The sequence below is a fragment of the Chionomys nivalis genome, chromosome 2 (assembly GCF_950005125.1).
Source record: "Chionomys nivalis chromosome 2, mChiNiv1.1, whole genome shotgun sequence".
Classification (NCBI taxonomy): domain Eukaryota; kingdom Metazoa; phylum Chordata; class Mammalia; order Rodentia; family Cricetidae; genus Chionomys; species Chionomys nivalis.
The window spans coordinates 121,464,192-121,489,273 of record NC_080087.1 but is presented as its reverse complement, the minus strand read 5'-3'; the positions used below and the strand labels follow the sequence as shown (position 1 = coordinate 121,489,273).

Genomic DNA, 25,082 nt, shown 5'->3' with positions numbered 1-25,082 from the left:
TTCTTAGTTACACAGCGAAGCAGCACATTCAGTGTTGCGTCCGCTTTAGGAGGACTGACTTCTGGCAGAACGTTTGCGGTTGCGAACGCGATCGTTCCTGAGGCCTCGAAGATCCAGAAAGAGTTCCGGGAGGGGCCCGGAAAGAAAAGGCCTCGGGTTCGCTGTCCATGGTGCTGAAGAATGCGTTCGTGCAGGGTGGGGGCTTGCACTATCCGCAAGAGACGGGGACTCGGCCTCAGCTAGAGCTTCTGAATAATTTAAGAGTGGGGTATAAGCTATTCTGGCGGCAAGTTACAGAAGTCTGTCCCGAGAACCCAGGGATGTTGCCTCCCCCTTGCCCTCCTCGGAGGACCGGACTTGGCTTTCACCTGGCCTGTACCCACAGCCCAAGCACCCGGCCTGGAGGCGGAAATCCTCGGTCCAGATTTGTGAATCGAGTTCTCGGGGTGGGCGCAGGGGGGGGGGGGAGGGGGGAGCTAGCGGAAGGGAAGGCGGGAGCAGACGCCTATTGGTTGGAATTTGGCGCAGTCAACGCGATGCCGTCATCTCTCCGGATTTGGGAGGAGGGAAGGAGGATCACTTGGGTCACTTCGCGGCTGTCGCTATGGTAACCAGACTGAGCGGGCGGGGCCACCTTTCCACTCTCCTACCTTTGGGTAGGGAAAGCATCATGTTTTTCCTAATTTGGAACTAATTACTGAGACTAGCTACTTGATTGGAATTTCAGAGTTAGAGTAGCTTAAACGACACGAGGAAGAGACCCGAAAGCTGATAGAGAGCCTTTAAAAACTTGCCCTTGGGAGATTTAAGATACTGCCCCGAACTCATGGACATATGAGTTCTTCTTTCTACTCGCAACGGCACGCGCGTGCGCTCACACATACACGCCCTCATGTGCCTCCTGAAACCTATGGTCTAGCACTGAAGAACTCAGATGAGAAGGAAAAAAAAAATCCGTCAGTGAGGAGTGTCAATTTGCTAGGTCCCAAAGCCAGAGATACTGCCATAATCCGATTAGAACTGGGGGTGGGGTTCTGGAAGATGATCAGCTGGACTGCAGGGAATAATGAAGCCTTCCGGGTTACATTTGCGGAGTCCTGTTTTCTCTGGGAGGAGGGCAATAAGAAGACGCGCCCACAATAGCCTCTGAGAAGCCTAAAGACAACTGTAAACGAGGGAGAAGAGCAAAGAGCCTTATCTTTCTGCCAGAGATTGAAGCTGGGCGGGGGTGGGGGGTGGGGTGGGGTGTGTGCATCCAGGTTGGTGAAGAGGGCCTAAAACTCTCTGGAGAGCTCAAAAGAGCTAGGGGTAAACTAATGGAAATGGAGACGGAAACCCAACTAGAACCATGACTCAGCACTTCCCCTTGCAAAGGACCAAGGCACAGGGCCTGGGAAGAGTGGAGGACCCTGGGAAATGAAATAGGTGGCTAACGAGAGACGCACCCCTTTGCACCAGGTATACATCAGTACACAGCCAAAGGCATATATTATTTTACTTCAAGCAGACATGAGTGCATTTATAGTGATGAAGGCTCCTTCCATTATATTATATTATATACATACGTGTGCTCTCCCCTTCCGTGCCTCCCTTGCTGAAGCGAAGGACATTCTGTCTTGAGAGTCATGCTTGCCTGTCCCCAGAATACCTTAGTACTTATTGGAAGAAGAGAAATGTAAAAATATAAATAAATAAATGTTCAGATACGGGAGGGTGGTTGTCATGGAAACCCCTTTGCCTGCCAGCCAGGGTGCCCAGCAACCAGAGCGGCTGGCAGTATCCAGGAGGCTATCTATCCTATGGCCTCTGGACACTGGTACTCTGCCTCAGGCATTCAGATGTGTACTCCTGGAAAGGCTCTGCCAGGAAGCTTCCCAAAACAATGTTCCCACCCCAGTCAGACCGACAGAATATCAGGGTGAGCTAGAAGCGACGGGTAGGGATCCTTAAAGTGGCCCCTTCTTCAAGCACCCCTTTTTAAATGGCCTTCTCTCTCCCTACTGTTTGGGGTCTTACTATGCAATAAGGACTACCCAGAAACTCTGTAGACCAGCCTAGCCCTGAACTTGAGGCACTCCTGATTGTCTTTGCCTCCTGGGTTACAGGCAGGTACCACCATACCTAGCTCTGAATTGTGTTCTTCACTCCCTTCTATGTGGTTGTCAATAACTGCTGTGAGTTCCCTCTAGAACCGTAAGCACACTTAACCACTGCCTCGTCTTTTCCACTCCCCACCCCAAGCTTGTCTCCTGAGTAGTCTGCTGCTCTTAAGATCTCTTTCTGCTTGGAGATATTGCCCATAATAATTATTGGCTCCTCTTAAAGTACCATTGCCATTTCTTCACACCTCTTAGTTAGCTGTCTGTGGTTAATGTTTTGCTTAAGTACCACAGTCTTAAAACTAGTCTTTCTATCTATTTTATGTATGGCATGGCAACCTAAAAGTCAGGAAGAGTAATGATGAAAATATAAATAGAGAAATAAATTCTCCATACAAAATAAACTTCTTGCTTGGTATTCCACCAAGGGGTGGCGGGGGCGGGGGGCGGGGAAAAGGGCAGAACAGTATGGCGGCTTACAGCTATTTGGGAGACTGAAGTTGGAAGATTTCCTGAGCCTAGAGGACCAGATCAGCCTGCATAACATAGTGAGACCCTCAACTCAAAAATAATCAAACTCATTCACATATTATCCCAGAAAAACCACACGATATCAAGGAAACCCTAAGAAGAGCAAATGAAATCAGCCATGGCACGCCTGTGATCCCAACACTTTGGAGGCTATGACAGAAACACCACCAGTTCAAGGACAGCCTGTCAAAGACCGGGAGGAATAGAGTATAGAGGGCTTACTAAAGTATACAGCACTGGCACATGAACAGATAGTACAGTAGAGGGAAAAAGATAGTCCAGAGATAAACTGTGTCATGGCGACAAGTAACATTTAGTACAGGGCGAAAGTAACATTTAGAACTTGTTGGGGAAAAGTAGGAGAGCCAGTGAATGGTTTGTTTACAACTGGGTAGTCATTAAGATGAAGGGGAGAAAGAGGTCAATCCTTTCTCATTCTTTACCCTTAAAGTACATCTGAATCTGATCAAAGAGTTAAAGGAAAAAATGCCATACAGATTTAGATAAGGAGGCAATTTAAAAATATCTAGTAATATACTAAATATCCAGATTTTACACCCAGAAGTTCCAGCCTGTAGAATTGGTGCTAGAGAAATACTTGAAGAAATGCAGAGATAAGACAGTGATTTATTATGACTTGGAAAGAGAAAAGTTGGATTTGATTTAAATATCCACCAGTACTTAGTCAGAGCTAAGTAGATTTTGAGATATCTCACTGAAGTTTACACCATTCAGTTAAAAAGAATGAGTTGGGTGGACATGGCTTACACAACTGTGATTTCTTCACTTATGAAGCTGGGACAGGAGGGTCATGAGTTTAAGGTGGACCTAGGCTGTAGCAAAACCATGTCTCAAACATCCACAAATAAATAGGACTGCAGCAATGGCTTGTGAGTTAAAAAAACCACTGGCTGCTGACCCAGAGGGCTGGGGTTGGATCCTCAGCACCCACATGGCTGCTCACAAGCCTAGTAACTCCAGTCCCAGGGGAGCTGATGCCCTCTTCTGGCTCCCAGCAGCACTGCATGCACAGTGAAGCACAGACATACAATTCAAATGATAAATGATATTAGTATTCTCTGCAGTTAGAAAACAGTAACTAATACATATTAGTAAATATTAAAATAAAAACTTGCTGTAGGCTGGGCTTGGTGACGTACGCTTTTAATGCCAGCATTCCAGAGTCAGAATGCCAACATTCAAGGCTACATAGTGAGTTCCAGGACTATGCAGTGAGATCCTATCTAAAAAACAAAAGCAAACAACAAGCTAACAGACAAACAAAACCAGATAGAGACTTAGCACTACACCTATTAGTCTCTAAATAAATGAAAGTTGATGTGTGCAGCTTTCGCCCGGCTTGGCTGTGGTAAACACCAGCTTGTAGCATCTCTTCCCATTTACTTCCTTAGGGCAATTATAAATGAGCTTTAAAAAGATTATAGTTGCTGGGAAGTGGTGGCGCACGCCTTTAATCCCACGGTTTGGGAGGCAGAGGCAGGCGGAACTCTGAGTTCAAGACCAACCTGGTCTACAGTGAGCTCCAGGACAGCCAGGATTACATAGAGAAACGCTATCTTGAAAAACCAAATAAACAAAAAAAAGTGACAGTCTTTATGTTTGTCTTCCATTGTTAGTAAGTATGTGATTAAATACATCCTTAGGATACAACTGTGGACCCATTCCTTGGTATTCAGATTTTTCTCCTATTCTTATGCTATATTTGAGCTTTTTTTTGGGGGGGATGACATGATTTCTCTGTGTAACCATGGAACTCACTCTGTAGACCAGGCTGGCATCCCAGGTGCTGAGATTAAAGGCCTGTGCCACCACTGCCCAATAGAGCATTGATTATTTTGCATTTAACTTTAAGAATTTTTTTCTGGTACATTTATATGTATTTGTTTCATTAATTCATCTATTATGCTTAATTTTTATGAAAATATTTTCTTATATGTGTATAAGTGTTTTGCCTGCAGTTATGAATAACACTAAGTGTGCTAGTGCCCACAAAGACCAGAAGAGGGCACCAAATCCCCTGAAATTGGAATTACAGACGGTTTGAAGAACCATGTGGGTACTGAGCACTGAATCCAGGTCCTCTGCAGGAGCAACAATTGCTGTCTCCTCAGTTCCTGGAATTTATTTTTTAAAGACTTATTTATTTATTTATGTATTTTATGTATATGTGTGCCCTCTCTTTGTGTACATCTGCAAGCCAGGAGAGGGCATTGGATCTCATTATAGATGGCTGTGAGCCACCAACCATGTGGTTTCTGGAAACTGAACTCAGGACCTCTGGAAGAGCAACCAGTGCTCATAACCACCATTGAGTCATCTCTCCAACCCCAGGGAGTTTATTGTTTATATGGTGGGAAATTGAAATATAACTTTTTTTCTCAAATTTGAGAGCATATTTTGTCCAATTTTGAAGTCTTTTTTTCCTTAGTAAATGCCTTTATGGTTTATTACTATAATTATTGTTACTACTGTGATTAATTTGGAACAGAGTTATCTATGCTATCCAGGCTGGCCTCCTCCTCAGTTTCCTGGATTCTGGGATTGCAGGTGATTCTGGGATTGGCCACCATGACCAACTCTTAACACTTATTAACTTCTCACACATTTCAAAACTCTGCTGTGTCCTGCTCGGCTACTGGTTGCTTCACATGTACAAAGCCCTGGATTTGACCCCAGCACTGAAAAATAAAAGGCAAGTTAGTTTTGCATTATACTTACTGTTCTTTTTACATTTGTTTGTCTGGGGGATGCGTGAGTGTCACGGTGCACATGTGGAGACCAGAAGACAACTTTGGGAAGCCATTCTCTCTTCTACCTTTTGGGTCCCAGGGATAGGACTCCGGACTCCGGTCCTCAGGCCCCGCCACTCTATCTCACTGGCTTTTATTATTCTTTTAGTAAAAGAGCCTTAAAACCAATCATGTCAAGTTCTATAAAATTCTTTTTTTTTTTTTGGTTTTTCGAGACAGGGTTTCTCTGTGGTTTTGGAGCCTGTCCTGGAACTAGCTCTTGTAGACCAGGCTGACCTCGAACTCACAGAGATCCGCCTGCCTCTGCCTCCCAAGTGCTGGGATTAAAGGCGTGTGCCACCACCGCCCGGCCTCTATAAAATTCTTGAGAGTTGCATTGGGATTTTATCGCTTTCACAGGTCAATTTGGGAAGATCTGAGAATTTTACACTATTTGTCATCCTACCCTGAAACACACACAGGTTTCCATTTCCTGTGATTTTTTTCCCTGTGCCTTGGTGAAGATTTACAGCTTCATGTAGATGTTTTCCATGCTTGTCATTAGGGGCATAATTTTTATTACCATTATAAATCTGATTCCAAGGGGCTGGAGAGATGGCTCAGTGGTTAAGAGCGCCGACTGCTTTTCCAGAGGTCCTGAGTTCAATTCCCAGCAACCACATGGTGGCTCACAACCACCTATAATGAGATCTGGTGCCCTCCTCTGGCCTACAGGCATGATACTGAATAAATAAACAAATAAATAAATAAATAAATAAATAAATAAATAAATAAATAAATATCTGATTTCTAATTCTTTTTCTTCTTCATACAAAGTTACAGGAAAAGCATAGATTTGATGATGTTGTATCTTACTGAAATTTCATTAGTTTTGTTTTCCAAATTAGTTTCTTAAAATTTCTAGGCAGACAGCCCACTGTCTACAAACAAAGTCATTTTTAATTTTATTTTATTCAGGTTTTGCAAGACAGGGTTTCACTATGTAGCCCTGCTTATCCTGGAACTTGCTCTGTAGATAGGGCTGGCTTTGAACTCACAGAGATCTGTCTGCCTCTGCCACCTGAGTAACAGGATTAAAGGTGTGCACTACCACTGTCCTGGATACAAGGGGTCATTTGGGTTTTTTTTTTTTTGAAGATTTATTTTAAGTGTGTGTGTGTGTTTGTGTGTATGTGCATGTGTGTGTAAGTACATGTGTGCACTCACTTACAAGTGACAGAGGTTTCATATTGTTTCTGGAATCTAGAATTACAGGAAGACTTGGGTACTAAAAATTAATGTTGGGTCCTCTACAAAATCAATACAGACGCAGATGAGATGGGTACACAATCCCACTCCTAGCCTTGCAGCTACTGGCAGTTGTTAGCTAGTAGGAAGGGGGAGACAATTTTCCCTAAGAGTATAGCCTCTGGTAAGTTGACTACCTTACAGCAGAAGGCCACACAGCCAAGAATATTTGGGCTGCACAAATTGGTCCTGAAGGATTTCTTTAAGAAAGGATAGGTAGGCAAGAGGGCTGGATCTGGGAGTAGTTGGGGAAGGGGTAAATGTGGCCAAAACATTTCATGAAATTTCCAAAGAACTAATAAAAAAAAAAAACCCTCAGCTACACACACAAATGATGTTTACTTCACCATGAACAAGAGCCATGCAAGCTCCTCACTGCTAAGCCGTCTCTGCAGTCTCGTCTTTTGCCCTCCTACTGCATTGACCATACAGTGCTCAGGGGTAGCCGTGAGAACAAAGTCAAAAGATGTGAAAACCTCTTTCTTTGCCCTAAACTTTTTGTTTATATTTTTTATAATGAGATATTTACTGAAAAACAAAACAAACAAACAACAAAGGACCAGGTGTGACGGCGCACGCCTTTAGTCCCAGCTCTTGGGAGGAAGAGGCAGGAGGATCTGAGTTTGAGGTCAGCCTGGTCTACAGAGTGAGTTCCAGGCAGCCAGGACTACACAGAGAAACCTTGTCTCGAAAAAATATTTATTTAATTTTATGTATATGTGTTGTTGCAGGCGCATATATGTTCACCATGTTCATGCAGAGCCTGAGGAAGCCGGAAGGAGGATTAGCTCCCCTGGAACTGGAGTCACAGCAGTGGATGCTGGAAACTGAATCAGGGTCCTTAGCAATAGCAACATGTGCTCTTAACTACTGACCTGTTGTGGGATTTCTGTTTGTTTGTTTGCTTGCTTTTTGAGACAGTCTTTCTACGTGCTCCAAGATCGCCTAGAATTTGCTTTATAGCCCAGGCTAACCTTCAACTCCTATTCTTCTGCCTCAGCCTTGTAAGTGCTGAGGTCAAAACCATGTGTCTGACACTATACTCAGCACGTTACCCATAACTTGAGCAATGTTTCGTGTCTTTCAACAGCTACCTTCTTATTTGTCTTTTAAATTTGAGTATTCAGCCGGGTGGTGGTGGTGCACGCCTTTAATCCCAGCACTCGGGAGGCAGAGGCTGGCGGATCTCTGTGAGTTCGAGGCCAGCCTGGTCTACAAGACCTAGTTCCAGGACAGGCTTCAAAGCCACAGAGAAACCCTGTCTGGAAAAACAAAAACAAAAACATAAACAAAAATAAATAAATTTGAGTATTCAGATTTGTGACCAGTACATCATCTCGGGTCACGTTTTAGAAGTTGTCCAAATGTAATCAGTGTGATCACTGAAGCGACTCATTTTGTTCTGAGCACCGGCTGAACCATACCTGACAGCATCATCCTGGAAACGCACACATTGGCGACATAAGGGGGACTGGATGGATGTCCTCGCAATTCCTTTATCTCCCAAGACATTTAAAGGCAGCAGGATGTGATGCTCAGAGCAAGATGAGAAAGAGAGGCTGAGCCTCTGTCCCTGGCTGCTGCTCCCAGACCGCAACCGACAGTTTGGATTTCAGGTTTGTTTGTTTTTAGTTTAAACCCACCATGCAGAAACCAGGCTCTCATAATTCTTGTTTCAATCAAATGCCAGTGATAGGAATATGGTTGTTGCTGAAGTGGGAACTATTGCTATAGTAATTGAGCTATTAATAAATATTGAAAGGGGCCTAAGGGACAGATACAGAGTTCAGAACGGTGCCCCCGGATGCTCTCATCAGCTCTGCTGGCCCTTGAGGCAGCGGGGACCCTGGAGACTGGGCCTCCCATGAGCTTTCCTGTGACCTGGGTAACATGTGTTTACTTCTTGCTGCCAAGCTTGAAGCCCAGTGGGACCTGCGTGTCTCTCTCTGGAATGCCAACCAGGGGACTGCTTCAGCTGCTGCTGTGTAGAGGAGGGACTCCTGTCAGGCCAGCACAGCAACGTTCCCGAGTCTAGGCCTCTGGGCAACAGGCTTGTCCTCTCCTGAGTCTCCTCACTCCAGGAATCCACTAGGTTGCTTGAGAACAAAAAGATGGAGAGCCGAGCCCCACTTCCAACTACTTTTTTAAGACAGGGTCTCATTATGTAGCCCTGGCTAGCCTGGAACTTGTTGTGTAGACCAGCCTGGTCTCAAATTCATAGATCCTACATCTCCCTCCTGAGTTCTGGGATTAAAGGAGTATGCCATGCCTGGCCCACTGACCTACTTTGTGAGCAGGGGTGAAAAGATGCAAATTTGAGACCCTAAAGGCTGCATCCACCCCTGTGTACTATTGCTTAAATGATTGTGCTATAAGGAGTGGTAGGGATAATCTGAGATTTGCAGGAAATCTTGGCTCTACTATTTTCTTGCTTTGGGACCCTGGGGTTCCCCACACCTACACTGTCAGTCATCTATGGAAAAGATGCATCATTCAGTATTGAGAGGGGGTGTCCAAGGATGGCCTTCCTTCCATAACAAAGCATATAGATACTTGAGTCTCATGTAGAATGCTGTGGTGTGTGCACAGAAGCTGTGCACATTCCCTCATAGACTTTAGATTACCTCTAGATTGCTTACAGTGCCTAATACAGCGTAAATACTGTGTAAGAAGCTGCGGTACATAATTTTGGAGGGAATACTGACAAGGAAAAAGTTTGCATGTTCAGCGCAGATGTTATTTTCCCCAGTTTTGTGTGTAAGTGGTGTTCACATGTGTACACGTGTGTGCAGGTGTGTATGCTTGCCCATACAGGTGCATGTGGAGGCCAGAGGTTGACACTGGGTTATCTTCCTGCCAGCCATCCTTTCTCTCTCTTTCTCTTTCTCTCTCTCTCTCTCTCTCTCTCTCTCTCTCTCTCTCTCTCTCTCTCTCTGTTCTCCTCCTCCTCCTCCTCCTCCTCCTCCTCCTCCTTCTTTTTCTTCTTCTAAGACAGTTTCTACCACTAAACCTGGAACTTCTTGGTATTTGGGCTAGACTGGCCGTCCAGCAAGCCTCCATCCAGGACCCACTGGTCTCCCTGTCCGACCAGGGTTGTAGGTGTGTGCCATGCTTGCTTTGTTTTGTTTTTGCATGGATGCTGGTGGTCAAACTCAGGTCCTCTTGCTTATGCAGCAAGTACTTTACCCACTGAGTCACCTCCCCACCCCCTCAAATATTTCTGATCCCTGATTAGTAGAATCTGCAGGTGTAGACCCTATGGGCTATATCATATCCAAAAGGCTGCTGTGGGCTGGGGCGATGCCTTAGTGAATGAAGTGTTTGTTGTATGGGTGTTCAAACCTAAGGTCAGACTCTCAGAGCCCAGGAAAAGCTGAACATGGTAGTGTGTGTGTTTATAGCCCCAGTGCTCCTGCTGTGAGATGGAAAGTGGGAACATGATAATCTCTAGAAGCTTGAGGGCTAGCTAACTGGGAGAACATAAGAGTGGACTAGAAACTCTGTCAGATGCTGCAGAGATGGCTTGGTGGTTGAGAATGCTTGTTGCCCTTGCGGAGAACCTGGGTTCAGTTCCCAGCTTCCACACAGTGCTTCATAACTATTTGTAAACCCAGTTCCAGGGGATCTGATGCCCTCCTCAGATCTCCATGGGCACTAGGGACATACATGGTGCTCATACATACATGAAAGTAAATCACTCATACACATAAATAGAATAGATACATATTTAAAAACAAAGGAGAAAGGCCCATGTCAAATACCATAGAAGGTAACAACTGATATCACCACATGCAGCAGGATGCGTATGTGACTGTGCTCACACACATAGACTCACATATGAACACATGCACACATACACAAGCTAAGTAAGATGCAATACAACAAAATAAAGATGCGCTGTTGCAAATGTAATTTGAAATCATGTGGATGGATTGCTTTATGTGTTGTAAGTCACATAGGGTGGTCTAGACCCAGAATCGAAAATGTGGTCATTGAACAGAGGGAATACATAGGACAGACCCTGGGACTATGTCAACACAGAAAACCACAGGGAAATAGTGGGTGACTGGGGAAATAACCACAGAGAATGAGGACGCATCTCAGACCTTACCATCCAAGCCTGAGACCCTTGTACACTCTCTCCAATTCTCTCTCCATCCCACACCAGCCAGATCACTCCATGCTGCAGTATGAAAAAAAAAAAGGTAATACTGCCTAGAGTCTCCTTGACAATCACTGCTGTGTTGCTAAGCAACTTGGCATCCTGATCCAGAAAGAGGAACCTGGTGCTCTAGACCTGGCCTTCCAGCCTCTTTTAGCTACTTCCTCCGCCTCTAGCCTCAAGACAGCAGAGGGTGCTGGAGAGGTGACTCAACCTTTAAAGAGCACTGGTTGTTCTCCAAGAGGACTGGAGTTCAATCCCCAGCCTCCATGATAGCAACTGTTTGTGACCCAGTAGGCATTGAGTGCACAAGCGGTGTGTAGACATGCATGCAGACAAAGCACCCAGACACATAGAATAAAAATAAACATTTAAGAAACAGTGGAGAGAGAGAGAGAGAGAGAGAGAGAGAGAGAGAGAGAGAGAGAGAGAGAGAGAGAGGGCACTTCTCTGATTCATGGGGACACTAGGATGCAGAATTAGAGGACCAGACAGTAGGGAATGGCCCAACTTTCAGAGCTGGTCTCTACTCTGCATTGATTGGAAAATTCATGGAGCGGTACTCTTAACTAAACTGTTCAGGCACAGGTTGTTCTCACTATCCAGGAATACCTCTATTTTATAACGAGGTCAGTCAGGCTCAGAAAAATAAGCAGCCTTAACTCCCCAAAGAACAGGTGTGGAGGTTTGGAGTGGCACTCACCTAGGCTACTTCTACTAGACCATACCATCACAGAGAAACACAACGGTCACAAGATTTTAAAAATGCCTCCCCTGTTTACCATTCGTCCTGAACTTTTGGTGAACGCTGGCATTAGGAACCTGTTCAGGGTTCCACTGGGGATGGGCTGGTGGGCATTTTGGCCTTGTTGCTTCCTGGATTTCTCAGAAGCTCTGAGTCTTCACTTCACTATGAATGTGGTGATAACCAAGGGGCCAGGAATGGAGTAAACACTGGGCTATGGTAACTGAATCTCATCCCCACCACTGGGAGGCTCTGAGATTCCGAGCGAGTTCTCTCTCATTCTGCCTTGGTTTTCTTTGTCTACAGACTAAGACCAGTGCTAGAATCAGCCCTAGAGCATTCTGATGGCGAAGAGAAAGAAACATCTTTAAAAGATGCCTGGGACACAGGTTTCCAGTGCCGGCCTTATTCTTACTTCGAGGAGGTCTTAAAGGTATGAAGCACCTTTCCTTAGGGAGGAGAGCCCTTCCCAGTGTGAGACTGACCTCAGATGCTGCTGACCTTGGATGCTACACTGCCCTTTCTTATCCTGAGACAAGTTACCAGGTCTACACTGCTTTAGGGAAGTAAGTGTGGCCACTCGAGTTTCCTCCCAGGACATCTGGCTGAGACTAGAAGGGGGAGACAAGCATTAGCTTTAATTACAGTCTTATTTACTTATCTTGTGTGCATGTACATATGTGAGTGACATATGCTTGCCATCGTGTGTGTGTGATGGTGAGAATACAAGGCGAGACAGTCAGTTCCCTCCTTCCACCATGTGGCTCTCAGGGATTGAATTCAGGTCAGGCTTGGTGACAGGTGCCATCTCACTGACCCTTGTGTTGTTACTATTTTGTTGGGGGAGGATGCCCGTTCGGGTCCCAGCTACCCAGACCCAAAATAACCATGCAGAAACTATATTATTTGCAATACTATTTGGCCTATCCGCTTATGCATATCTCTAGCTCACTCTTATAGCTTAAGTCAACTCATTTCTATTATTTTATATTTTACCACGAGGCTCATGGCCTACTGGCAAGGTTCCGGTGCATCTGTCCCAAGAGGTGGCTACATGGTATCTTGTGACTCTGCCTTCTTTCTCCCAGCATTCAGTTTAGTGCCCCCTCCCTAGCTCTACTCTGCCCTATCACAGGCCAAGGCAGCTTCTTTATTTATTAACCAACAAAAGCAACACATGCACAGAAGGACTTCCCATATCAATATTTGTTTGTTTAAATAATGGAGAACATTAATAGACATGCTGGGGTACTTACATGGTCATTTAATCTTTATAGTAACCTATGAGGTAAGTACTGTTGTCTTCATACCCACTTTACAGATGAGGTCACTGAGGCACACAGGCATGCGTTGCTGGAAGTCAAAACTGTGAGAGAACCAGCACTCAAGCTAAGCAGGTCTAGCGCATAGCCCTTGCTCTCTGCTGCACTTACACCACTCTTTACAAGAATAGCAAGACAGGAAAAGAGGAAATGGAAAACCAGCTCTAGCCAGAGAAAATGTGCATCAAGAGAGAAGGTCACAATCAATAAAGCATTGAGCCGCTTTCTGCTAAATATGAGATGCACCGTCCTAGGATAGAGGAAAGTCAAGGAGAAGTCACGTTGACCAAAACAAAACACGCCATCATCAGGGCTGGAGAGATGGCTCAGTGGTTAAGAGCATTGCCTGCTCTTCCAGAGGTCTTGAGTTCAATTCCCAGCAACCACATGGTGGCTCACAACCATCTGAAATGAGGTCTGGTGCCCTCTCCTGGCCTGCAGGCTTACATGTAGACAGAATATTATATACATAATAAATAAATAAATAAATACATGCCATCATAACAAAACAAACACACCATCATAATCAGAGTGAGACCCCACCTCATCCCATACCCTAGTGATCCATCGCAAGCTTAGAGGGCTGTGTGTGGAGTTGAAGACAGCGGATGGCAATGAGCCACCCAACAGCTGGCTATTCTTCCCTACAGATCAGAAGCCTAAGGAGGGATGCTCAGGGGACGAGCTGCTATTGTCCTTTCTAACCAAGTGCCTTGGGCTGTGGTGGGACAGTTAGTGTACACCCGCAACAGACAGTGCAACCCACACTCACTCGGAGAAACAATCCAGACAGGACCAGCTTGAGAGGAGCTTGGAGAGCCGTGAGGAACTCGACTCTGGGGACAGAAGTCGGGCCATTCAGTTCACTCCTCCAAGCCTCTGTTTCCCCACTTGGAAACCTGAGGTGACTTGGCAAGGTGTCATCAAATCAGAGACCAGACTGCTTGTAAAATATTAGCACAAAACAGAGCCTGGTACCCAGCCAGGTTCCGCGAGGAAAGAGGAATATTTCTGTTATCAGCAGACTGCATCTTGAACAGCTCAAACAAACAAGTTAGAGAGGGTCGAATGAATCTTAAAGACACATTGGGGGAAAAACGAAACCAGACGCGCAGAAGGCTCTGAAGAACGTGCATCCCAGGAAGGAAGAATTTATTCACATCTCATCAGAAAGTGCTGTGTCAGCCAAAGTGTTCTAGGTGGCGCAGGTCCTCTATGGTCACTCAAGTCTCAACCAGCAAGGACAGAGATCTTCATGTGTGTGTGTTATCAGGGCTGTGACTCCATCTTCAAAAGCACACAGGGCATTAGAGAAGATACGAGTCACGAAAGCAAGGCCTTGTAGGGTGTCCAGGATTAAGGGAGAAGTCATCAGAGGAAGGAGCATTGGTCTGGCAGGGGAACCAGATAGCACAGGCCCCAGAGAAGCCCCTGGGCTTTGGCCAGGTCATTTAACAAAGTGGGGCTTGGTTTATTATTGTTCTCCTGGATCAGGAAGTTGGATGTGGTTTAGGGTATATCTTCTTGGGACTGAAAATGAGGTAGAGAACTTGCCTAGCATTCTAGAAGCCCTGGATTCAACTTCCAGTACCACAAGACAGCGTCTTCCTTGGGGCTTGAGTAGAATAGTGGCCCCAAGACTCGGCTGTATCACAGCAGCAAGCGAGCAGCTGGAACTGAGACAAACTAGTTATAGGAACAGAAAAGAATAGAGTTAGGTGGGCATAAGAATGGGATTTCAGGCCAGGCGGTGGTGACCTTTAATCCTAAGACTCAGAAGGCCAAGGCTGGTGAATCTCTGTGAGTTCGAGGCCAGCCTGGTCTACAGAGTAAGTTCCAAGATGGCCAGGATGTTACACAGAGAAACTCTGTCTCTAAAAACAAACAAACAAAAAAAAAAAAAAAAGAAAAAGAAAGAAAAGAAAAAGAAAAAAGGAAGAATGGGATTTCATAAGTATGATCAACTAACTGAACATCTCCAGCTCTTCCACAGTGACTGAAATCCCTTCTCATCTGTTTATAGGACCTCACGAAGCTCAAGGTTAGGGAGTCGCCCAGCCCACCCATCTCCACTTTCAACTTCCCAAGAAGACCCGACATGTGCCACGCCTGAAATTCTTAGCCCAAAGAACCATCCGGTTTACTTCAGCTTCTGAGCCCGTGCCCAGCACACGCCCAGCACACGCTCACCACACACCCGGCACACTCTCAGCACACACCCAGCACACGCCCAGCACACACCTAGCACATCTAGCACATGCCTAACACATGCTCAGCACACACCTAGCACACACTCAGCACACGCTCAGCACACGCCCAGCACACGCTCAGCACACGCCCAGCACACGCCCAGTACATGCCCAGCACACTCTCAGCACACGCCCAGCACACGCTCACCACACGCCCAGCACACGCCAAGTACATGCCCAGCACACTCTCAGCACACGCCCAGCACACGCTCAGCACACGCCCAGCACACGCCCAGTACATGCCCAGCACACTCTCAGCACACGCCCAGCACACGCTCACCACACGCCCAGCACACGCCCAGTACATGCCCAGCACACTCTCAGCACACACCCAGCACACGCCCAGTACATGCCCAGCACACGCTCACCACACACCCAGCACACGCCCAGTACACGCCCAGCACACTCTCAGCACACGCCCAGCACACGCTCACCACACACCCAGCACACTCTCAGCACACACCCAGCACACGCTCACCACACACCCAGCACACGCTCACCACACACCCAGAACACTCTCAGCACACGCCCAGCACACGCTCACCACACGCCCAGCACACGCCCAGTACATGCCCAGCACACTCTCAGCACACACCCAGCACACGCCCAGTACATGCCCAGCACACGCTCACCACACACCCAGCACACGCCCAGTACACGCCCAGCACACTCTCAGCACACGCCCAGCACACGCTCACCACACACCCAGCACACGCCCAGCACACGCTCGCCACACACCCAGCACACTCTCAGCACACGCCCAGCACATGCTCACCACACACCCAGCACACGCTCACCACACACCCAGCACACGCTCACCACACACCCAGCACACGCCCAGTACATGCCCAGCACACGCTCACCACACACCCAGCACACACCCAGTACACGCCCAGCACACTCTCAGCACACGCCCAGCACACGCTCACCACACACCCAGCACACTCTCAGCACACACCCAGCACACGCTCACCACACACCCAGCACACGCTCACCACACACTCAGCACACTCTCAGCACACGCCCAGCACACGCTCACCACACACCCAGCACACTCTCAGCACACGCCCAGCACACTCTCAGCACACGTCCAGCACACGCTCACCACACACCCAGCACACTCTCAGCACACGCCCAGCACATGCTCACCACACACCCAGCACACGCTCACCACACACCCAGCACACGCTCACCACACACCCAGCACACGCCCAGTACATGCCCAGCACACGCTCACCACACACCCAGCACACGCCCAGTACATGCCCAGCACACGCTCACCACACACCCAGCACACGCTCACCACACACCCAGCACACGCCCAGTACATGCCCAGTACACTCTCAGCACACACCCAGCACACGCTCACCACACACCCAGCACACGCCTAGTACACGCCCAGCACTGGCTCACCACACGCCCAGCACGGCCGTCAGTCATCCTCATGCAGGTCTTCTCCCCCAGGACTGTTTTCTGGGTAAGTGAGGACAGCTCTCACACTCTTCCCCCAGTCGAGCTCCCAGACTGTTACCGTTGTCTCTCCAAAATTTTTCCTCTTCACTCCCTTGTCTACGACACGGTGTGACTCCCTTTTGTCCTACTCCAAAAATGCTTACACTGAGCTTTTCATTCCCGGGGTGTGGTGGGGTCGCTGTTCCAGAAGGTGGGATACCTTCCTATCCTCATCAATGCCCCAATCCCAGTGTTCCTACGTTCGCCATGTTTCCTTTGACAACACTGTTTCATACACAGCCCTGCTAGCCCCGGCCTTGCCATGCTTGTATTCTCTCTCCCATTGCTTCATATAAAGCTCTAGGGACAGGACCTCTAGCCCTTGCTGGGAAATTCTTGCAGCTCAGCTATTTCAACCCTGCCTTGGTCTCCTCTGGCGGGCTTCATTCCTGCAAACGGTCCTCCACCGCCCCCGGCATGTCTTGGGCCCCTAGCAGGTCAGCCCTCCCCTGGCTCATGTACTCTCTGAATTATATGAGTCCATTCTCTTTCTCGGGAGCTCTATAGGACAGGACATGGCATGTGCCTGTGCTGGAATGGTAGTGCCAAGAGCAGAGTATCCTGAGATTTCAAATGCCATTAGGTAGGAGTTGCAGAGATGGCTCAGCAGTTAAGGGCACTTGTTGCTCTTGAAGAGGACCAGTGTTCAGTTCCCAGCACCCATATGGTAGTTCATAATCATTTGTAACTCTAGCTCTGGGGAAACCCAGCACCCTCTTCTGACTTTGGCAGGCACCAGGCACTAGTCTGGCGCACATGCACACATGGAGGCAGAGCACTTAAGCACATAAAAGAAAATGAAAGAATCTCTTTTAAAATGGCTAAGAGAACCAGGAGGTAATGGCACACATCTTTAATTCCAGCACTCGGGAGGCAGAGGCAGATGGATCTCTGTGGTCCAGCCTGGTCTACAGAGCTAGTTCTAAGTCAGCTCGGGATACGCAGAGAAACCCTGTCCTAAAAAACAAAACAAACAAACACCACAACAAAATACAAATAAAAGGGAAGAGCCTTAGACAGAGGGAGAGAGTGGCCTCTGGAGCCGGGTGGTGGTGGCCCACACCTTTAATCCCAGAACTCAGAGGCAGAGGCAGATGGCTCTCTATGAGTTCGAGGCCAGACTGATCTACAAGAGCTAGTTCCAGGACAGGCCCAAAGCTACAGAGAAACCCTGTCTCAAAAACAAAAACAAAAGCAAGCAAACAAACGAACAAACAAAAAAGAGTGGCCTATGCATGATGACACAGATGATTTCCCTTCCAGACTCACACCTTACACTTTTTATCCAACTGGTATTTAATAGAGACCTTTTGTATGTTTTTTTCAATATTATTTTATTGGGGCTGGAGAGATGGCTCAGAGGTTAAGAGCACTGGCTGCTCTTCCAGAGGTCCTGAGTTCAATTCCCAGCAACCACACGGTGGCTCACAACCATCTGTAATGAGATCTGGCGCCCTCTTCTGGCGTGCGGGCCATACATCGAGGCAGAATGTTGTATACATAATAAATAAATCTTTAAAAAGAAAAAGATTATTTTATTGTAGCCGGGCATTGGTGGCGCACGCCTTTAATCCCAGCACTCGGGAGGCAGAGGCAGGCGGATCTCTGTGAGTTTGAGACCAGCCTGGTCTACAAGAGCTAGTTCCAGGACAGGCTCCAAAACCACAGAGAAACCCTGTCTCGAAAAAAAAAAAAAAAAAAAGATTATTTTATTGTTTTGCTTATCGAGACAGGTCTTGCTTTTAGCCCAAACTGATCTCAAACTCTGCCCCCTTCTGCTTCTTAGTCCTCAGTGTTGAGCTCACAGTCACGTGCCTCCAAGCCTGACTGGATCCCCTAGGGTAAGTATGTGTTATTTGGAAATGGAGGGGGAGAGTAGTGGATAAGGACACTCCCTTCTGAAGTGGGCCTGGATGATCCATCTGGGAAGGAATGCTCACTCATGCTCACCCCACACTGCACAGGCTTCCACCTTATGGGGAAATCTCCTGCCTGCCTCCCTGCCTGCGTGCACGCATGGTTGATACAGGCCCAAAGGCATTCCCGTTCAAACAAAGAAGACCCTTTGTTCTGGAGAGATATGGCTATCCTTGTGGAAAGTAACACCTGGGCCACGGGGAAGAGAGGGCAGGGATCTTGGCTTAGAAGTCCGGTTAGGGCTATTTTCTTCTGAGGAGAACGTCTAAGGTCACTTCCCAGACAACAGGCTTGGGAAAGGAGAGAACAGAGATAAGGGTCACAAGGGCCTCTGCATAGTGAGTGGGCCCACCAGACCCATTTCCCAGACTTCCCAAGGCCGGATCCAGGATGAGGGGTCTGGGTTCCTCCTTTCCCCCCTCACGCTGAAAGCTAAAGGAAATGTGGCGGCAACCTGGTCCTCTTGTCCTCGGTAGGTGAAGCGCCTGATGGGCCACCGAATATTCCTAGACTAAGCAGTAGCCGGGCCTACTCTCTCTCGGACCAGCAGAGGGCGCGCACCACTAACGGGAAAAGAGGACTAGTCGCCAGGACAGAGTGGGGGAAATCCTTTTAAAGAGTAGAGACATCTAAGGCAGAGGGTGGGAGCCAAAGCTACTGGGAGCAGCAGGAGCTTTGTGAAGGGAAGTGAGAGAAGGTGTTAAGAGAATTAAACAAAGTAGGGAGTGGAGGCAGGGAAGGGTATTAAATGAGGGCAAAATGGAATGGCTGGTGGAAGGTTGGGAGAGAGTAGGAAGAGAATATGGGTTGCCTGTTAAAATGAGGTGAGAGCAAGAAAGATGGGTGAGATGGAGAAAGGTGGAGTGGGGTGGCCATTGGGTTAAAAGTTGGGATGGGATGGGGCGAGGGTGAGAGATGAACCAGCTCCTCCTCACCCCTGGCCACCAGCCACCGACACCCAGGCCTGCTTACTGTCACTCTCTGGCGGTCTTTTGCTCTGCCAACGCTGAACCTTTTACCTCTTTGGCCTCCCTGAAAAGGGCCCTGGTACAGCAATGAACAGAAAGGAGGCAGTGGAGAGCTTGGGAGCTTTAATGGGGCCGAAAGGGTTAGGTACACACTGGGTCATTGAGCCAGAGTGTGGGGGTGGGAGAGAAGGAAGCCAGAGTGTTGAGCTGGGGATGGGGGACCGCAGAGATGTTTACCAAGCCTTCTCAGATCCCGGGAAGAAGGACTGTGAGAAGCCTCAAGGTACTGGAGTTTGGAGCAGGTCGTCGGAGAGAGGAAAAAAAAATCGGGAAAGAAACTAGAAAAATAGGGGTCGTAGAGAGGGAGCCAGGGGTGCAGGTGAGAAGAGAAAGCGGCACCACGGGAGTTTTAGAATCTGGAGACTTAAAAGAGAAAAAATAAAGTGGGGGCAAATCGCCCTTCCTGGGGTGGAGATAATGGGGGGCTGGAAGCCTAGTGTTCTAGGAAGACCTCAGAAGCTTCCAATTTTTTCTTCCCTGGGCTAGGCGCGGCTGCTTTAATGAAATCTGTGTTGAAGGAACGTCGGGGAAAGTTTCGGGGCTTCTCCCAGGATGAGGGTGGGACTGGCCACTGGACGTCTGGGAGAGGCCCTGACTCACCAGGCCGCCCCGTCTAGTGATAATGACCCCCTAAGTGCGAGGCGGCGGCCACCGCACCGAATGGCCCGGGTGGGGGCTGCAAGCCCGGGGTGGGGTAGAGTGCGGTGGCTGCAGCGGTGGCGTTCGGGCCGGGCCAGTAGGAGAAGCCAGCGGGCGCGACGCCGGCTGAGGCTGCCATAAGGTTGAGTTTGGAGAGGCCCGGGAACGGCAGGGGGGCCAGACCGGCAGGGAGCTTGTAGAGTGCGCCGTCCTGGGCGGCGGCGGCTGCTGCTGCAGCTGCGGCGGCGGCGTGGGCGTGCGCTGGCGGTGGCTGGCAAGCCTGCGCCAGGCCCTGGAAGTCAAATCGATAGGCGTAGCGCTTTCCGTGCACCTTGCTCATGATGTTTTTATCGTAGTAGTAGCGCAGTGCGCGGCTTAGCTTGTCGTAGTTCATGTTGGGCTTGCTCTTGCGCTCGCCCCAGCGTCGGGCCACCTCGTCGGGGTCGGTGAGCTTGAACTCGCCATGACCGCCCTCCCACGCGATGCAGCCGGCGTTCGCACGGTCTGCCAGCAGCTCCAGCAGAAACTGCCATAACTGGATCTGTCCGCTGCCTGTGAGGAAAGGGAGCGGTCAGCCACGGACTGGGCAGGCTGGAACCAGGGGGAGAGAGGTGAAGCAAGAAAACAACACAAACCACTGCCAATCCCCGCTGAAGAAGACGAGGGCACTTCAGACAGCACCCCCGTGAGCAGCAGGAGGCAGCTGGTCAACCCGTGCAGACCAGCAAAGCATAATAGAAACGTCTTTCATTTCAGAAGACCTAGGGCTCATTGCTCTGTGGTTGGTTGGGTGTGGAGTAGCATTGTCTCCTCCGTGGAGAATCCGTGGTGAATCATAGCTTTAGGCTTTCTTAGGTAAGGGGCAGACATTAGACCCTGCCCGTCCCTGGGCCACTCTCCCTTATTTAGGGCTGTGACTGCACAGAAGTGCAAGACAGCCCGGTGCACCTGGACAGGTGAGATCCTGTCCGGAGACCCAGGCCCCAAAGGGCGGAGTGCCCGTACACCGACCCGTAGGAGCACCAGACAGTCCGTCCCTACCACCCAAAGGTACACAGTAAAACAGGCCTGACTTGAAGTAACACCAGAACAAACAAGAACAGAGACCCTTGGTACTGAGAAGAGAGGCTAATTCTTAGGGAGACCCCAGCCTCGTCACCTTCAGGTGCACTGACCTCAGGGATGCTGGGGAAGAAGGAAGGGGGCAGCTCCCAGGAAAGAGGTAGGATTGCAAAAGCATCGAGCAGGAATCCTGGTTGGTCTTCCTATAAATTTCAGGGTTGCTGGCAGTGACAAGGAGGATCTCCCTGAATATGCTGGTGGTGAGTGACCCAGAGCGCACACTCTCCAGCTTTGAAGCCTTAAGCGACAGAAATCTTAGCAAACGGTCCCCAATCCTTTTTAGAGAATAAACAGATTTGCCTCAGGTGGAGCCTGGTGGGTCTCTCCTCCTTCCGTGTCACTCAGTGGAAACACCCCCCCCAAAAAAGGTCTTTCTTCCAGAGTTTCAACCCCAGTTCCTCTAGACCAGACTGGTGAAGAGCTGGTTGGTTTTCCGGGAGGTCAGGGTTTGGTTTTAGAGCAGAAGTACGGAAAGCTTTGACCTGAATGGTGCACCCAGCACCAAGTGGGAACAACAGAGACTTGGGCCCCCATCCGTGCTGGGTGTTACTTCCCTGTCCTTCAGGAAAAGAAAAGCAGTTGCCCCTCTCATCTTTTGTGGCTTCTTGTGAGATTAAGTCACTGGCTGGGGCAGGAGCTACAGGAAAGAGTTGAAACGCCAGCCATCAGCAGGATGATTGACTGACAGGCCTGTTGTCTGTCACAGCGAACCTGAGTAGCAAACACAACGCCAAGGCTGGCTTGGCTAGCAGAGTCAGTAAGTTCGGCAGGGATAGCAGGAAGTGCCTGCTAGCGGTTTAGGCCTCTGCTAGCCTAGGATGGCTTAGAAAGTAGTTATTGACCCCACCCCCATCCCCGACAGGAAGTATTCAGATTTTACTCCAAAGAGAGCCCTCCCCCAAAAGATGCTAAGCACCACAGCCGCCTCTTGAAAGCTTGGAAAACCATCCACCCTTGACCAAAAAGGATCTGGGAGGCAAGATCCCCTTCCTTCGTCTGACCAGTCCCGTAAACCTAGAGCAAGGACTCAAAAAATGCACGAGTCAAAGGCCAAATCAGTGTTTTCCCAGGGCCTCTGCACAAGCTACTCACGGCTTTATAATTTTCCATAACGTGGAAACCTCTCTGATCTTCTGTCTAGTGGCAGGGGTACCCGTCCTATTGGGTTCATAACCCTGCCCCCCATCTACTATGGTGTCTCCATCAGCCCAGTGTATCATTCAGCTCACCTTTCTGCACCGCGGGGCTCAGTGGCCCCCAGCTCGGGCTCTTCCCTTCCTTAAAAAGACCATCTCCGACGGGATCTGCGGCGCAGAAGAAAACAGTCAAGCAGACCTAGGCGGAAGTTGCGGATTTGACCGAAAGGGCCCCGGGCTGCAGTGTTCTGGGGTCCGGGCCACCCAGCTCCTCCTCCCCAAGCTAGGCTGCGACGCGTGCGGCGCAGAGCCCCTCCATAGCGCCCAAGTCAGGAAACGCGTCCAGGAAAAAGGAAATCCGCTTTCCGAAGGGGCCGGCTGGAGCGTTATAAAACCCAGAGGGGATCGCGCCAGCCGAGTCTGAGCTAGCAGAGCCCCTCGTAAAGAGGAAGGGGGCGCTTGGAAGGCTGGGCCGGCGTGAACGCTCGGAGGACGAAGGTGAGGACCCTTGTGCGCGCAGAGGCGACGCCCAGCGGATAACAGCTTTCGGGGAAAGCTGGAGCCCGGAGACCACCACGCCAAAGACCCCTGCTTTCAGCCTCCTAGGATACGGAATCTGCGAGTCCTATCTAGACCCACAATGGAACCCCGGAGCTCGCTGTCTACCTTGAATGCCCCAATCGGCAACCATCAGTCCTTTTCACACACCCACAAAGCGACTCTCTGGAATCATTTCCTTCCTTTGATCCATCGAACTTGGCCCTTGCCCCAACCTAGACTTCCCGCCCAGGGTCTTGGTGCCTCCAGCCCCCGGCTGGTCCCTGGTACCTGGCAGGTACATGTTGATCAGCAGGGGCTGGGAGGCGCCGCTCTGTCTCATCGCTGCCGGGGACTGGGCGGTGGGAGATGGGGGGGACCGGTACGGGGGGGGGCACGTCAGCTTTGCGCTTGGGGTGCCGATCCCCGCCCGAGGCGACTGTGGGTGACAGGAAAGAGTAGACGCCAGCGGGTCCGGCAAGGCCTGGCGGGAGCGGGCAGCCAGGGTGTGGCGAGGAGGGAGGGGGTCCTGGAGCGATGCTCCTAGCTACAGGGCGGCTTGCAGCCCTCCGGCCCCGCACGGGCAGGGGCCGCAATTTCCGTTTTAATTAAAGTGCGGCCGCCTCGGCCCCCCAGACCCCGCCCCCGCCCCTCTTATCTTCCCATCGCAATAAAGTCTCCAACGCGCAGCGCCTCAGCCAAGCGCACCCGGCAGCCCCCTGCGCTCCGCAGCCCGGGAGACACGCGGGGGATGGGCCCCCAGTTCAGCGCTCAGACAGGGGGGCCTGGAGCGCACTTCTTTTCTGTTACCCAGACTCTTCGGGCGGGAATGCTGGCCCCAATTCGGACCATAGCCTCAGGCCCCCTTCCCAGAGCCTTCTTTCCAACCTCTCCCTCCCCTCCCTCACAGCTTACTCTCCACCTCCTTTCTCCTCCCCCCCCCCCACCCGGGTCCCCGTCTCCAGGCTGCGTTATCTGCATCTTCACTTTTAAATTTCCGCTTCCCTCCCTCTCGCCTGTCGCTGCGCTCCCGGCCTGCTGCCGTGGCTCCCTTTATCTTTGCCCACCCCCGTGCCTTCTCCCTCCTTTCTCCTACTCTCTGTTGGTCCCTGGAGACCCGATCTCCTTCTCGGTCTCCCCTACGCTTTCATTGGTTTCCTGTCTTCGCCTGGCCCCACGCCTCAGGCAGGACACTGGGGCATCTCCCCTAGCAACTTCTGAGTTGGTCGTTTCCTTATTTGCCTCACCTCCTTCTTAGGTCTCCTTGCAGCCTTGTAAATGTTGTTTTTCTCCTCTTTTCTCCTTTCTTCCTCCCCTTTTCATCTCTTCAGTTCCCGTACATGGGTTGCCTGTTGGAGCCTCTCTGTCTAGCCCGAGACAGAATAGATGTAAGCTGATTTTTCTCCTGTAGAGTCCTATTCCTCTTCCCAGTTCTCACTACAACTACTATTTCTCTGCCTCCCGTTCCCACTCTCACAAACACTCCCATTTTGGTTATGGATGAACCACGCTGCAGGTTACAGGGATCCCAATAGGCCCTGTACATGTGCCTTTCCTAATGTGGCTTCCAGGTTGAGCACGATGTCTGTGAGACTTCCTAGTTCTGAGACTGAAGTTGGTACCCTGGGTCAGCAATGCTTTTTCTACAACCCTGTGACACATGGGTATGTGATACTTGACACATATGGCAGGGGGTAGCTGCTGTCAGAATTGCTATTTTCTGTGTCCTCCTCTCTCTTGCTTAAACACAGGAGATAGGAGAGCTGGAAATGGGCAGGCCTCCTGCGAGGTTCTTGTTCCCAGGGTGCCTGTATGAAGGATGCTGCAAAAATCCTACTTGGGTTCTGCAGGGACCCTGTCCACCCTCACTTGCTTGCTGTCAATCACGGGAGAGTTCATCTTTGCTAGGCAAAGGTACACAGGTGAGGACAATGGAAGATGGGACAGTCAACAGAATCCTATGGAGACAGGGATGGAGACTTCAGGTTGCAGACATGGGATCTAATCAAGCAAAGGCAGAGATTG

At 49.6% G+C, this 25,082-nt stretch overlaps 1 protein-coding gene across 1 annotated transcript; it reads right to left on the bottom strand.

Annotated features, from left to right (window-relative positions):
* Positions 1-20,236: 20,236 nt before the first annotated feature.
* On the bottom strand, positions 20,237-23,909 carry Fev (FEV transcription factor, ETS family member). The gene is made up of 4 exons (XM_057761298.1): positions 23,868-23,909; positions 23,349-23,586; positions 22,614-22,688; positions 20,237-20,814 (listed from the first exon to the last, which is right to left on the bottom strand). The coding sequence occupies exons 1-4, from the start codon at positions 23,907-23,909 to the stop codon at positions 20,237-20,239; spliced, it is 933 nt and encodes a 310-aa protein (XP_057617281.1).
* Positions 23,910-25,082: the final 1,173 nt, after the last annotated feature.

Bases quoted from the DNA above. Each gene is read 5' to 3' on its own strand.
- Fev (XM_057761298.1), bottom strand. From the start codon at position 23,909: ATGGTCCGAATTGGGGCCAGCATTCCCGCCCGAAGAGTCTGG. The intron at 23,587-23,867 runs GTAACAGAAAAG...GCATCGCTCCAG, and splicing joins TTCCCGCCCGAAGAGTCTGG to GACCCCCTCCCTCCTCGCCA. The intron at 22,689-23,348 runs GTACCAGGGACC...TCTGCGCCGCAG, and splicing joins GATCAACATGTACCTGCCAG to ATCCCGTCGGAGATGGTCTT.